At 49.6% G+C, this 13,691-nt stretch overlaps 1 protein-coding gene across 3 annotated transcripts in view; it reads right to left on the bottom strand.

Moving 5' to 3' along the window:
• The window catches only part of RPH3A (rabphilin 3A), a 91,291-nt gene that overhangs the window by 17,904 nt on the left and 59,696 nt on the right, over positions 1 to 13,691 (bottom strand). For 2 of the 3 annotated variants that reach the window (XM_075996586.1, XM_075996587.1), the window contains exons 5-13: positions 12,457 to 12,586; positions 11,102 to 11,188; positions 9,490 to 9,655; positions 8,389 to 8,427; positions 8,139 to 8,291; positions 3,924 to 4,010; positions 3,378 to 3,440; positions 2,238 to 2,483; positions 271 to 350 (exon numbers count right to left, since the gene is read on the bottom strand). In XM_075996586.1, coding sequence (XP_075852701.1) covers positions 271 to 350; positions 2,238 to 2,483; positions 3,378 to 3,440; positions 3,924 to 4,010; positions 8,139 to 8,291; positions 8,389 to 8,427; positions 9,490 to 9,655; positions 11,102 to 11,188; positions 12,457 to 12,586 — 1,051 coding nt within the window. The remainder of the gene's footprint in view (positions 1 to 270; positions 351 to 2,237; positions 2,484 to 3,377; positions 3,441 to 3,923; positions 4,011 to 8,138; positions 8,292 to 8,388; positions 8,428 to 9,489; positions 9,656 to 11,101; positions 11,189 to 12,456; positions 12,587 to 13,691) is intronic. The other variant, XM_075996588.1, reaches the window with a different exon arrangement.

Below are 13,691 nucleotides of genomic sequence, written 5' to 3'. Positions count from 1 at the left end.
GGCAGGTACTGGCTCTGCCCCGGAGGCCCGGCTGCCCCACTCCCAGCAGGTGGCTGCAGATAAGTGGCCCCCCTCCGGCACCATCCCCAGAGGAAGTCCTTCCCCCCCCAAGGAGTTTTCCCGGCTAATTACTGTGACACTTCTCATCACTGCCACTGTCACAGATGGACAAGGCAAGGACAGGAGACAGCTTTGCTAAACATCCCCATCCGACTCTCCCAGAAATGCCACGGCATCCTGCGGGGTCCCCAGCCCGGCCCCGTCACCCACCTTGGCCTTTATGATGGTGCACTGCAGGGAGCTGTTGTCCTGGTCATAGAGAAGGCTGAATTCCAGGGCACCCAGGGTGGCTGAAGCGGGCAGAGACAGGAACCAAGAGAACACTCATTTAGTCACTCGACAAACATTTCCTGAGCACGTACTATGTGGGCTATGCATGGAGACCACAGATGAGAGGAAGATTCAGTCCCTGCCTGGAAACCCCACCCTGGTGGACCTTCCACTTCTTTAAGCACTCACGATATCTGCAATCAGTTAATGATTATTTGTGCCCTTGCCTACTTAATGACTTCCTGTCCCAAGAGATTGACAGCCCCATGAGGGAAATAGCTGGGACCACCTCGGTGACTGCTGTCTCCCCAGTGTGCACACTGCAGGGCATACAGTAGGCGCTCACTTATTTGCTGAAGGAATAAATGAGACTTGGCATTTGCTGTTTCCTCTGCCTGGAATGCTCTCCCTTTAGATCCTTACATGGCTGGCACCTTCTCATTACCCGCATCTCAGCTTTAATGTCACCTCTTCCAAGAAGCCCTCCCTGCTTACTCCCTGAAGTAGCTACCCTCACAGTCACTCAACATATTTTATTTCCTACATGGTGCTCCGTTTTTGTAACATTTGAAATGATCTCACTGGTATGTTAACTGCCTCTCTTCAGTAGAATGGTAGCTCCAGCAGATCAGCCAATTTGTGGCCTTTTGCCATGGCATATACCGAGCACCTGGATCAGTTTGAGGACTTAGTACATGCTCAACAAACGCCTGTCAAATACAGAGGTGGGTGAGTGAACAGTCTACAGAACTGAGTGTGGAGAGAGGCTCATGGTAAGGGGGTAAACTGATAACAGCATCAAACACGAGGCTGGGAGGAAGCGTCTGTGGTTACGAGGTCGGGGTGGGGTGGGGGACATTCGAAGCAGGAGCAGTGGCTGCTGTTCCAGGGCAGGGGCAGGGATGAGGACAGGCAGAGAGGGGGAGAGACATGGTGTGTTTCCAAAGCAGAAACAGCCCGTGGCTGACAAGGCGGGGTGGCCGCCCTCCCTCCTTTGTCCTGGGGCTGCAGACCCCTCTACCCTGGGAACAGACGGGGACAGCTGACAGTTCACCCGGAGCTGCCCGCTGGCCTGCCGCCACAGCGCGGGTGACCGCCGGCCCCTCCCGGAGCCTCACCCTCCTCGCCCGTAAACCGGGAGTGGCAGAAGCCACCGCTCCCAGGCTGGCTGGGAAGATGCAACGAGCTAATGCTCGGGACACTCTCGGAACAGTGCTCGGCACAAAGCAAGCGCTCTGCGTGTGTCGCCGCGTCTCGGACCCACACACTTGCCAATCCCGCCTCCCCCCGCCCACGGGGCTCCAGACACATACAGGAGAAGACACGTCACTGGCGTGGGAGCAAGCGCACGTGTGTGTCCCCTGGAACTGGTGTCTGAGCCCCTACACAGCAGGCCCTCTCTCGGTCACTGAATGGGCGCAGGCAAGAGAAAATGCCCAGTAATTCTAAATCACGCTTAATAAATTACAATAATAAATTCGAAGACATACATTAAAGAGTTTTAAAAAGTATTAAAATACACACACACACATCCCCGGGAGTGAGCTGGCCGAGTGACGATCATTCTGTGTCTCACGCTTTGAGGAACTACCAGACCAAACCTCCAGAATGCAGTTAGTGCCACTGAACTGCATAGTTTAAAATGATTTCGGTGGTGACTTTGATATTACATGTACCTTACCACAATTAAAAAAATACATGTAGCGTTTGTTCTTGAGAAAGCTGATTTCATTTTGTGAATTAGGAGCGCAAACCTGCACATCTATGGCTTGGTTAGCGTGTGTACTGGGTTGGGCGTCGTATTAGGGGCTGGGGGTGGACGGGCTGTCCCGGAGCCAGTCCTGTTTTCCTGGGGTCAGCTCCGGAAGCTGCTTTTCCCAGACGTTGCTCTCGTAAGTGCCACCTACTTGCGTCATCCGAATCGTAGCTGTTGGCTTCCTCCTCCTCCTCCTCTGGGGGTGGCGGCTGGCGGGCAGGGGCCGCGGCGGGCTGCTGCGGGGCAGCCACGGAGGACGCTTGGGCGTAAGGTGCTGGCGGGTGGCCCGCTCGGTCCTCCCTGGTTCCAGGCCCTGAGTAGCCCCCAGCGCCCCCTGTTCTCTCCTCTCGGGACGGGGCCGTGGTCCCTGTGTAGCCGGGCTCACTCGGAGCCACCTCTGCAGGGGGGTGGGAAGAGACACAAGAGGACAGGAAGGGGCAGCTGAATCCCTGTTTCACGACGACGACAGCACGCAGGGAAGCTTTCAAGAATGCAGGTTCCCAGGCCCCACCCAGGCTCCGTGGGCCATGCCGTGGGGGTCTTGGAATCTGGGTCTCAAATGAGCCCCTCGAGCTGATTCCAATGTGGGCAAAACAGACCTTGGGGGACCCTGATCAGCGGTGTGGACTCTGGGGCCAGACAGCCTGGGTTTGAATCCTGGCTGTGTGACCTGAGGCAAATTACTTGACGTCTCTGAACCTCAGTTTCTTTACCTGTAAAATGGGAGTTATAATATCTGAAGGCGCTCAGATAGTAGTATTTATTTTAAATGAGCAAATGTGCAGCACTAACAACAGTGCCTGGCACATTATAAAGCAATAGATATCTTGTGGCAATGATTGGTGATGGTGATGAATGTTGATCATAGGTAGTGGTCACTGCGGCTTAGTGTGGGCTTCGTACATTCCAGGCAACGTGCTGAGGTTTCTGTGTATTGGTTTATTAAATCCTCCCAACAACCCTGTAAGGTTGATCCCACTATTTCCCCCATTTTATAGATAAGGAAACTGAGGCTCAGAAAAGTTAAGCAACTTGCCCGGGGTCACACAGCTAGGAAGTGGAGGAGCAGGGATTTGAGCCCAGGCAGTGTGCACTCCACATGTCCTGGCACTTTCTGTCTATCTGATCTTGGTGAACTATGAACTACCGAGTGTTGGAATCAGGGGGCTGCCTACATCTTATCAGATAGGTCCCGGTGCAGGCTGTCAAGACCTGGCAGCTCCCTGCTGTGTCTCAGGGACGCAGGAGAGAGGTGGCCGCTTGGGAGGGACGGGGAGGGCTGGACACTTGCCTGTCTTCTGCTCTGGAAAGCGTCCTGCTGGCCCAGGCCCGGGTCTGCTGCCTCCCGGGGGTCCTGAGTGAGGGGAGAGAGGAAAGGGTGCAGCATCATCCGGGTGCTCGCCTCTCCCCCTCGATTCACAGGTGTGACACAGGCCCGGGGTGGCAGGTGACATGCAGAGGCAACTGAGGCTGCAGGAACAGCCTTGTTGGGGGGAAGGGAAGGGGCTTTTAGGGTCAGAAGGGCCTGGGTCCCAGACCCAGTGCTGTGGGACTCCCGGGCCTCAGCCGGCTCCTAGACATGGAGGAGGGAGACGCTGATGAGTCCGCTAGTGGGCGGACAAGACGACGCTCCCTCCTCCTCCTCCCCCTCCCGCCTGGCTTCTCGGCCCAGAGGATTACTTATTCTACGGGTCTTAGAAGAGCTCAGGGTTTAGTTGTGGCTACAGCTTTGCAGAAAGCCTGGCTTCGAGCTCTGCAAGTGGCGGGGGCGGGGGCAGGTATTGGGGACACGGCCGAGTGACAGCCTGGGCAGGTGCCGGCAGCGAGCGGCAGGTACCTGGCTGCCCCGGCTGAGGCTGCACTGGGCCCTGCACCGAGCCGGGCGCGGGTCTGGAGGCCTGGACTGAGTTGGCCCGTCTCAAACCTGCAGGGGCGAGAAGAGGAAGCAGCATCGTCCTGTGTCACTCACGCACGCGGCGGGGAGAAGCCCCCGGGGTCTGTGGGAGGCAGCCCCCACCCCACGCTCGGCTCTTCCTGGCTCCTCCTGCCCTCCACGTGTTCTCGGTTTAATACTCACGCTCGCCGCATCACCGCAGTGGCACGGTTGTTAAAAAGCACGAGTTCTGGGATCCCGCTTCTACCTATGTGACCTTGCACAAGTGACCGATCCTCTCTGGGCCTCAGTTTCCTCAAATGTTAAGTGGGGAGAACAGTACCTTGCTCAAGGGGTTGCGGTGAAGATACAGTGATATGAACAGGAAGGGTGCTCAGCATGTTATTGTATTATCATGGAAAGAATCTGTCTCTACCTTCAGACGGACTTGGCTTCGCACCCCAGCCCTCTGCAGCTATAGGGCGACAGGCTGGTCACTCACTGTCTCTGGACCTCAGAAGCCTTACGGAGGCAACAGCTCTACCTAGTTCATAATAATGATGAACTAACATTTATTCAGTGCTTACCTTGTGCCAGGGACTTTACATATAAGGATTTACTTAAGGCTGGGCGCGGTGGCTCACGCCTGTAATCCTAGCAATCTGGGAGGCCGAGGCGGGCGGATTGCTCGAGGTCAGGAGTTCCAAAGCAGCCTGAGCAAGAGCGAGACACTACTATAAATAGAAACAAATTAATTGGCCAACTAATATATAGAGAAAAAATGAGCTGGGCATGGTGGCGCATGCCTGTAGTCCCAGCTACTCGGGAGGCTGAGGCAGGAGGATCGCTTGAGGCCAGGAGATTGAGGTTGCTGTGAGCTAGGCTGACGCCACGGCACTCACTCTAGCCTGGGCAACAAAGTGAGACTCTGTCTCAAAAAAAAAAAAAAAAAAAAAAAGAACTTAATCTCTACACTCATAACCCCACGAGGTGGGTGCCTTATTAGCTCCATTTTACAGATGGGGAAACTGAGGCACAGAGAGGTTATGGCACTCACTCGATGTCTCTTGGTTGGTTAGTAGCAGAGCAAGGGTTTGAACTCAGGCAGTTGGTCTCTGGAGTCCGTGCCTGAGACGCTTACATACTATGGCTTTCCATGGAGCCGCTGGGGGTTGAATGAGATGATACGTGTGGCAGTTTGGGGCACCCAGAAGGCACGCTACTCTGGGAGGAAAGCCCTGCTGTCTCTTACGTCAATGGGCTGGATCCCACCTTTCCTGAATGCAGATCTTTTTGTTGGACAGATGCTTGAATGCTCATGACCAAGGGTGCTTTGCCACCTCTGCCTGGGGGTTTACAAATCATCAAGTCTTGTCCCACGGTCCTACATTAGCACTGCCAATTGTTTGTTCGTCCGGGTCCTTGTTCGTTAGTTCATTCACTCACTCATTCATTCAACAACCTTTCATTAAATGTTCACCAACTGCCAAGCCCTGTGCAAAGATGGACAAAGCCCCATCTTATTTCTTCTGGGAGCCTACAACCCAGTCACAGGAAGGAGACAGATGCTGAAATAATGAGTTTATAAAACAATGATAACCAACAGTCATTGAGTTCTTCAAATGCACCATGCCCTGAACACCACCTCATGGAACCCTCAAAACTCAATGCTGTAGACGGGGTTTCCACCTTGCCCTTATTTCCATATGACCTTGGGCAAGTTGTGGGTTTTTGTTGTTGTTGTTCCATCCTCTCTTTGACTTATCTATCAAGTGAGGATGATTACAATAGCACCCACCTAAAAAGAGTGGTTGGTTGCATTAAATGCTATAGCCCGTGCAAAGGGTTTAACGACAGAGTAGGTGCTCGTTAAACTAGAGTTGCTGTTATGATTAACTATTAACTCAAATCTGCAAACATCTGAGAGCCCGTAATCAACTGGGAATCTTAGTATGGGCTGGAAAATGAGGAGGAAGAGCTGAAATTATGGTGGGTGCTCCATAACTATTTGGAACATAATGAATTAATGGAGAGAGACATGTCCCTGTATTTAGACAAGGGAGAGAGATTCAGGTTCTATTAATAACCTGTTTTAGACAATGATAAGCAATACATTATGATAAGGGCTGTGCCACTACTCTGGGGACTCAGAGAAGGAGGCAACTGACGCAGCTCCAGGTAGAGCAGGTGGATGCTAGAAGCTTCATAGATGACAGGAACATTTACATTGACTCTTGCACAACAGGGGTCCAAATTTGGTTCAGGCATGTCCTGTGACTGTCTTTTCCCTCTGGGGGGAAATGATACAGAGTTTAAGAGCACAGGATTTGATATACAAAAAATTAACCCCAAATGGATCAAAGGGCCAAATATAAGAGCTAAAACTATCAAACTCTTAGAAGAAAACATAAAAGGAAACGTTAACAATCTTGGATTTGGCAATGATTTCTTAGCCATGACCTAAAAACACAGGCAGCAAAAGAAAAATAGATAAATTGGACTTGTTCAAAATTTAAAACTTCTGTGTATCAAATGCTACTATAACAGAGTGGGGAAAAAATCTCTATAGAATGGGAGAAAATATTTGTAAATTATATATCTGATAAGGCATTAATATCCAGAACATATGAAAAATTCCCAGGATTCAACCACAGAAAATAAACAACCCAATTTAAGAAATGGGCAAAGGACTTGAACAGACAATTCTCCAAAGAAGATACACCAACGGCCATAATAAGCACACGAAAAGATGCTCAACATCACCGATCATTAGGGAAATGCAAATTAAAACCACACCACCACAATGAGATACCACCCCATACCCATTAGGATGACTAATGTTTTAAAAAACAAAAAGTAGAAAATGACAAGTGTGTGGTGAGGATGTGGAGAATCTGGAACCCTTGTGCATTGTGGGTGGAAATCTAAAAATGGTGCAGCTACCATGGAAAACGGGATGGGGGTTCCACAAAACGTTACATATGGAATTACCATATGATCCAACGATTTCACTTCTACATGTATACACAAAATAACTAAATGCAGGGATTTCAGCAGATTTTTTATGCCATGTTTATAGCAGCATTATCTTCAAGAGCCAATATGTGGAAATAACCCAAATGCCCATTGATGGATAAATAGAAAAACAAAATGTGGCATATACATGCAATGGACTGTCATGTCATCTTAAAAAGTAAAGAAATTCTGATAGATGCTACAACCCGGATGAACCTTGAAGACATTATGCTAAGTGACATAAGCCAATTGTGGCCAATTACAAAAGGACAAACATATAGGATTGCACTTATATGTGCTACCTCAAGTAGCCAAAATGATAAATACAGAAAGAAAAATAGTGGTTACCAGGGGATGGACAGAGGGAAGATGGAGGAGTTATTGCTTAATGGATACAAAGTTTCATTCTAGAATGACTAAAAAGTTCCGTAGATGGCCAATGGTCTGGTTCCGTTACAACGTGAACGTGCTTTATGCCACTGAACTGCACACGTTAAAATGGCTAAATGGTAAGTTTTATGTGAGATATGTTTTATAATAATAAAAATGACTTGAGAAAGCATTGCCAATAAAAACCTCACCTCTGGCAGAGAAAAACACAAAGTACAGGCTTTGATGTTGGACAGATATGGGTTTAACGCTCATTTTGACCAATTATCAGCTATGTAACCTGGGGTAAGTGGCTTTGCCCCTCAGAGCCTCAGTTTCCCCATCTGTAAAATAGGACTAATAAAAGTCTTATACCTCAACTTTGGGGCTGTGGCAAGGATTAAATGAGATAATATATGGGGGAGAGCATGGGAGAAGATCTGATACACAGTAAGCACTTAACAAATATTTCAAGACGTTGCAGATTGAGCAATTCGTCTCTCTCTGTCCATCCAAACCACATGTTCATTAGCAGGTCTGGGCAGCAGATGAACAACAAGGCATGTGCCCAGCTCTGTTGCCAACAAGAAGAGGAAGTGAGTAGAACGAGAATTGTTTCTGAATCCTGTCTTTTCTACCATAGACTAGAACTAGCATCTATTATAGGATAGAGCATAGCACACAGTAGGTGCTCCATAAATGCTGACTAAATAAATAAATGAAGACACCATCCTCCTTGTCCTGTCCGATTCTCTTCAGCCAGGAGGCCTGTTTGGATTCGCCCACCTCTCTCACCTGCTGGGCTCCGGCCGGAGTCCGCAGCGCCCCCGCTGGGGCCGTGGTCCCAGCTCTCCGAGTCCCGGCCAGAGGTGCTCATCCGTGCCTCGGAGGCCCTGCGCGCGGGAGGCCCATAGCTGCCTCGCCCAGGAGCAGAGGCCAGGTCAGGGCCTGGAAGGAAAAGCATGAATTGAATGGAGAAAGCACAATGAGGGAATGAGGTGAAATGACCCCTGTCCCAAAGAACAAAACAGTCAGCAGGACTCACCCGTCTTCTGACCTGGGGCCCTCCTGTCTTCCGTGTCAGCTGGAGAGAGAGGAAGGATTTCTGATGTCTGGAGAACCACTACTTAAGAAGCCCATGAAAGGGCTGATCCACCACTCCCAAGAATATTTTTATTAAATAAAAAACTAAAATCTTCCTCCCAAGCTCCGCTCTGATCTGTTTACAATTCCACGTTATTTCCTTTGCATGCACAAACACATATGAGCACACACAGGCTTAGAAAAGAACAGTTAAGCTACACAATCTTCTCAGCCTAGAGGGGGTGGGAAGCATCCATTAGGGGTGGAGACAGGGGACTGCTCAGGAATGCAGTGTATCGCGCCAACATGGCAATTCTTTGCAAGGACTAGAAATTGCTCGTGTCTTTGTCAGGAAGAAAACATTTGTTGAATGTTTCTTGGGTGCCAGGCACTGTGCTGAGTACCTTGAGATGTCATCTTATGTCTGGTATAGTTGGACACTTCAATTTTGGAGACCTCTAGCTATAACCTCCTTTCAGAAGCACCGTTTGCACTTGACACCAGAACTGTCATTTAGACCAGATTTTATCACTTAGAGTCAATTGAAATTATTGCAAGGACTTTATCTGGCCAGTCTTAGTAGTCTAATCAAATCAAAATGTGTTTTTATTGTGGTTGCTTTTTTTTTTTTTTTTTTACTGTTTCGCTTCTCTCTTTTAATAATTAATGATAATACTTGGATAATAGTGATAATATCAATAGTAGTGGTCATTTTCTTTCACCAATGTCCCTTGCATTCCTCTTTTACTTTTATTGTTTTGGTGGTGGGAGGCTTTCAATCCCTAATTTTAATTTCCACCTTTGTTGTACTACTAAATATTCCACCAGGGGTGACAACAAAGCCTCTTGGCAGCTGGGCATTGCTAGAAAGTTCCCTGTACTACCCTTTTGATAAGAGTGGGTGATGGGCTGTGAAGGGGGCCCAAGAGTCCTAGACCCAAGTCCAGAGGCTGACTGTCTACCAACTGGGTAGAAACCCAGACATGGCATCAGGACATCCTTCAGGTAGACCAGTTGGCCAAGAGCTGTCCTTGGTGCTGAAAGAGGAGTTGTTTTGTCCTACCTCGAGCTGGAGCCCGGACAGCGGGCTTGGGCTCAGGGGCAGGCTGCTCAGGGGCAGCAGGCTCGTTCACAGGCTGCTGGGGCTTGGTCTTCTTTATAGGCATAGGCTGTGGGAGGACCTGTTTGGGGAAGCCTTTGAAGAACCACGCTCCAGAACGCTTCCACACCTGGAAGGAGAGGAAAGGGGTGAAGACGTGGCAGCCAAGCACTACTGCACCTGCCTTCGTGTGCGTCGATGTTTGTAGTTGCTCCCTGCCTGGCACGCTTTTCTTACCAGTACACAGCCTTGCACAGTCCATATCTATTCTACACATTGGCAGCCCTGAAAACTCGATGAGTGTGCCCATTTTATGGATGGAGAAAGCTGAATATCAGAACTGTTAAGGACTCATCCAACAGGACACAGATGGAGAATGGAAGAACGAAGACTCATTGCCAAGTCTCCCATCTCTTAAACGTGGTGTGCTCTCCACGGCATTGGTTGGTTGTAAAGAAGGTGATCTACCCACAACTTCCTGAAGACCTGTGGGTTAGAACAGGGCCGCACACTTAGGACGATGTGCTGAACATCTTCCCCTCGGTCCATTCTCCACCCTGCTCTGTGTCCCGGGAGGCTGCCCAGTGTGGACTGCAGTAACCGGACTTCTTTGATCTCTGGCTGCAGGCTTATGCGGTCAGAAGCACCCACAGGAGTTTGCAGCAAGGAAGAGAGTGCGATTGTGGCATTTATCTCCCTGGCTTCCTCCCCGCTAGTCGGACAGTGACTGCACGCCTGTTGGGCTGCACCTGCCTTCCAGTCTGGTAGCTGCCCCCACCTCCATCCCTTTGGACTTAGGAGTAGTCACAGCAGCCCTGCCTTTGCTGGTGATGAGGTGACACCAAGCCTTGCTGACTTCCCTTAGCTCTACCCAGAGCTTTGTAAGTAACACTTCAACCTTATCAAACTCTTTGAGACGCGGTCTCAAAGGCAGGCGTCCTCAGCAGGGGTGAGTGGTGCAGGAATTAGCAGAAGGAGAAAGGACTTCATTGGGGTAAAATGAGTAATGAGCAGGGCATGGAAGAGAAGGCTGCCATGGGAGAAAGAAAGAGAGACAGAGTAAAGAAAAAGTAGAGAGAGAAAGGTGTGCAGAGCATGAGACAACAAGAGAATGAGGGGCAAGAAGGAGAAGGTGATAAAAACAAGAGGAAGAAAAGAGCTCAAACGAGAGGAAGAATATGAGAAAAGAAGAATGAGTGGAGACAAGTCATGGAACAGAGGGAAAGAGGAAGGAAAGATGGTGGGACAGGGAGACCCAGAAGGTGAGAAATGGGGATGAGGGAAGAAGAGAGGCCACAGGGCAGTGAACAGAGAGGGAGAAAGGAAGGGAGAGAAGTAAAGAGAAAAGTCACAGAAGCAGAGGAGGAGAAAAGAAACTCACCCAAACACTCAGAGGTCATCCTGCCAGTGTGAACGGCTGAGCTGGTTCCTTTCACACCATCCCCTTAATACACAAGACCTGTGACATGACCCCCAGCCTCCGAGCACCACCCTGTTGCCCTGATTCCAGGGAGGAAGAGAAAGCTGGCCCAGATGGGAGGGTGCTCGAGGGGCAGGATGGGACCATGCCACTCACCTCTCTCTGCTCCATGCAGATTTTGCAGAGCCACACAGAATGCAGGCGGTTTTTGGAGGTCTCCACTCCACACTTGGTGCAGACATTCTGGGGACAAAACAGCCCAACAAATACTCAGGTGAGCTACCCTCTGAGATGCCTGGGATTGGAGAAAGGGGCAGGAGGGGTAGTAATGCATCCCCTTTCTCTTGGTGGTTGTAAGACCCAGAATTCTTCTCCTTTCCTCGCACTGCCTTCCATGAACAAGGCCAATGAGAACAAAGTTTCAGAACAAGAACTTGAACTTGAGTCAAGTTCAAGAACTTGAACTTGAGTTCCAAGAACAAGAACTTGAGTCATTTCCAAGCACCAGATGAAGGAATTCCCCAAGAGTCCTGCAGGATCTGAGTTTTCAGCATCCACACAGAAGAGATCATTGACATAATTTTTAAGAGGAAAGGCCATATATCCATTTTCGTTCATCAAATTATTTCTTCTTTATTTGCAAAATGGATCTGAGACAACCTAGACTCTCACTAGAAGTTCCACTCCCCAGGGAGAAGGAAGTTATCTGGGTAAATGCCATGATTGTGTAATGGAGCATTATATTTTGGGGTGAGTTTCCTGGAAATTAAAACAAATAGGAAAACCTAATACGTCGCAAAATTCTCACTCTCTGGTTGATTGCCACGTGCAACTTTTTTTGGAGTAGATAAGATTTTCCCAATATTTCATTCTTAATGTTAAATGGGACACCAAGAAGGAGATGCCAAGCGACATTATAGATGTCTCTGGGTTATTCACCTGAATTCTCTGGAGTCACGCAGACCCCCAAATAGTTGCACCGTTGTCCTGCAATTGTCATGTGCAGGTAGTTTAGGGAGGGGGTGGGGGGTAAAGAGAGCACAGGGAAACTCCGTTTCAAGAACAGATGTTCTCGAAGCTAAGTGATGCTAACTTGGTTAGATAGAGGCTTTCTAAGTCTCGTGTTTCGGGGCACCAGAATGCTGAAAGCATTTCCACATACACACATGTATAAATGTGCACCTAGAATGCACTTTAAACTGACACACAACTTCCTAAGCCACAGCCAGAATACCTGCAGGCTCAACCATAGCTCCTGTCCTACCTCGTCCCGGACAGAGCTCAGCTCTAAGGGGACGGAGAGATCAGAGCGTCTTCCAGGGAGGAACCAGGATCAGGACCGCCTCGGAAGGCAGCTGGGCATGGGTGCATTCCAGAAACAAATCAAATCCTAGCAACTAACCATCAGGATCCAAGCTGCATCCCCAAGACCCAGGGCCACCCAAAGCTGGAGCGTAGGACTAGTGCCCCTGCAGGTGCTGTGCAGGGAAGGAGGGAGAAGGTGACAGTACCTTCTTACAGTCCTCACACACGACACAGGCTGAGCCCAGCATCCCCAGCTGTTCTCCACATAGTATGCAGCGGTTCACCCCGTCCCCAGCCACGTTCTTCCTCATGGTCTCCAGGCGGTCCACCAGGCGCCTGGAAGCAGAGACAGGGTAACAGGGACCTCGCGGGATTGGGGCATGACCTACAGTGCCGGGCTGATGGGCTTCACCTCTTCCGTGCCAGACTCTTGAGCATCTGATGGTAGTTCTGTAATCTTCCCCAGAAAAAGGCACATGCACGTAAAATCCTGATGCATTTTCAGAACATCAAAGACCTTCTCCCATACACCCCTCTCAAAACCCATCTCTTCTACTGAGCTCAGATTAAGAACCTTATCTTGGCCGGGCTCGGTGGCTCCCGCCTGTAATCCTAGCACTCTGGGAGGCTGAGGCGGGTGGATTGCTCAAGGTCAGGAGTTCGAAACCAGCCTGAGCAAGAGCAAGACCCCATCTCTACTATAAATAGAAAGAAATTAATTGACCAACTAATAAATATAGAAAAAAATGAGCTGGGCATGGTGGCGCATGCCTGTAGTCCCAGCTACTTGGGAGGCTGAGGCAGTAGGATTGCTTGAGCCCAGGAGTTTGACATTGCTGTGAGCAAGGCTGATGCCACGGCACTCACTCTAGCCTGGGCAACAAAGCGAGACTCTGTCTCAAAACAAACAAACAAACAAAAAAACCAACAAAAAAACCCTTATCTAGTCCTTTCTATCTCATGATGCCTCTTCTCAAGAAACTGCCTTCTGAGCTCTAGATCTGTTTATCTAACTGTCTACATGACAGTTGACATCCACCTTCACTTGGATGTCTTCACAGGTGTCTCAAACTTACACTTTCAAGCCAAACTCTTTATCTTGGCTGCTCCTCTGGCTGACCCCAAGCACACCTGCCTCCCAGTCCCATGAAATGTCACCACCATCCACTCACCTGCTCAAACCAGAAACCTGGGGCCCTTCCCTGGCCCCCTCCTCTCCTGACATTCAATGACCCAACCAGATCACCACATCCTGTTGCATCTACTCCCGGACATTTCTGGAATCCACCTGCTTCTCTCATTTTCACCCCAGCCAAACCGCTGCCATCTCTCTCCTGGGTGACTGCGGTGATCTCTCTGCAGGGCCCTCTGCTTCCATTCATGTCCTTTCCTGACTTCTCCTCCCTACCAGAGTCATAGCGACATTTCTAAAACATAAATC

This window comes from Microcebus murinus, chromosome 22 (assembly GCF_040939455.1).
Source record: "Microcebus murinus isolate Inina chromosome 22, M.murinus_Inina_mat1.0, whole genome shotgun sequence".
In the NCBI taxonomy this organism is placed as follows: Eukaryota; Metazoa; Chordata; class Mammalia; order Primates; family Cheirogaleidae; genus Microcebus; species Microcebus murinus.
The sequence above is the reverse complement of the archived record's forward strand: the minus strand, read 5'-3'. Positions and strand labels throughout refer to the sequence as shown.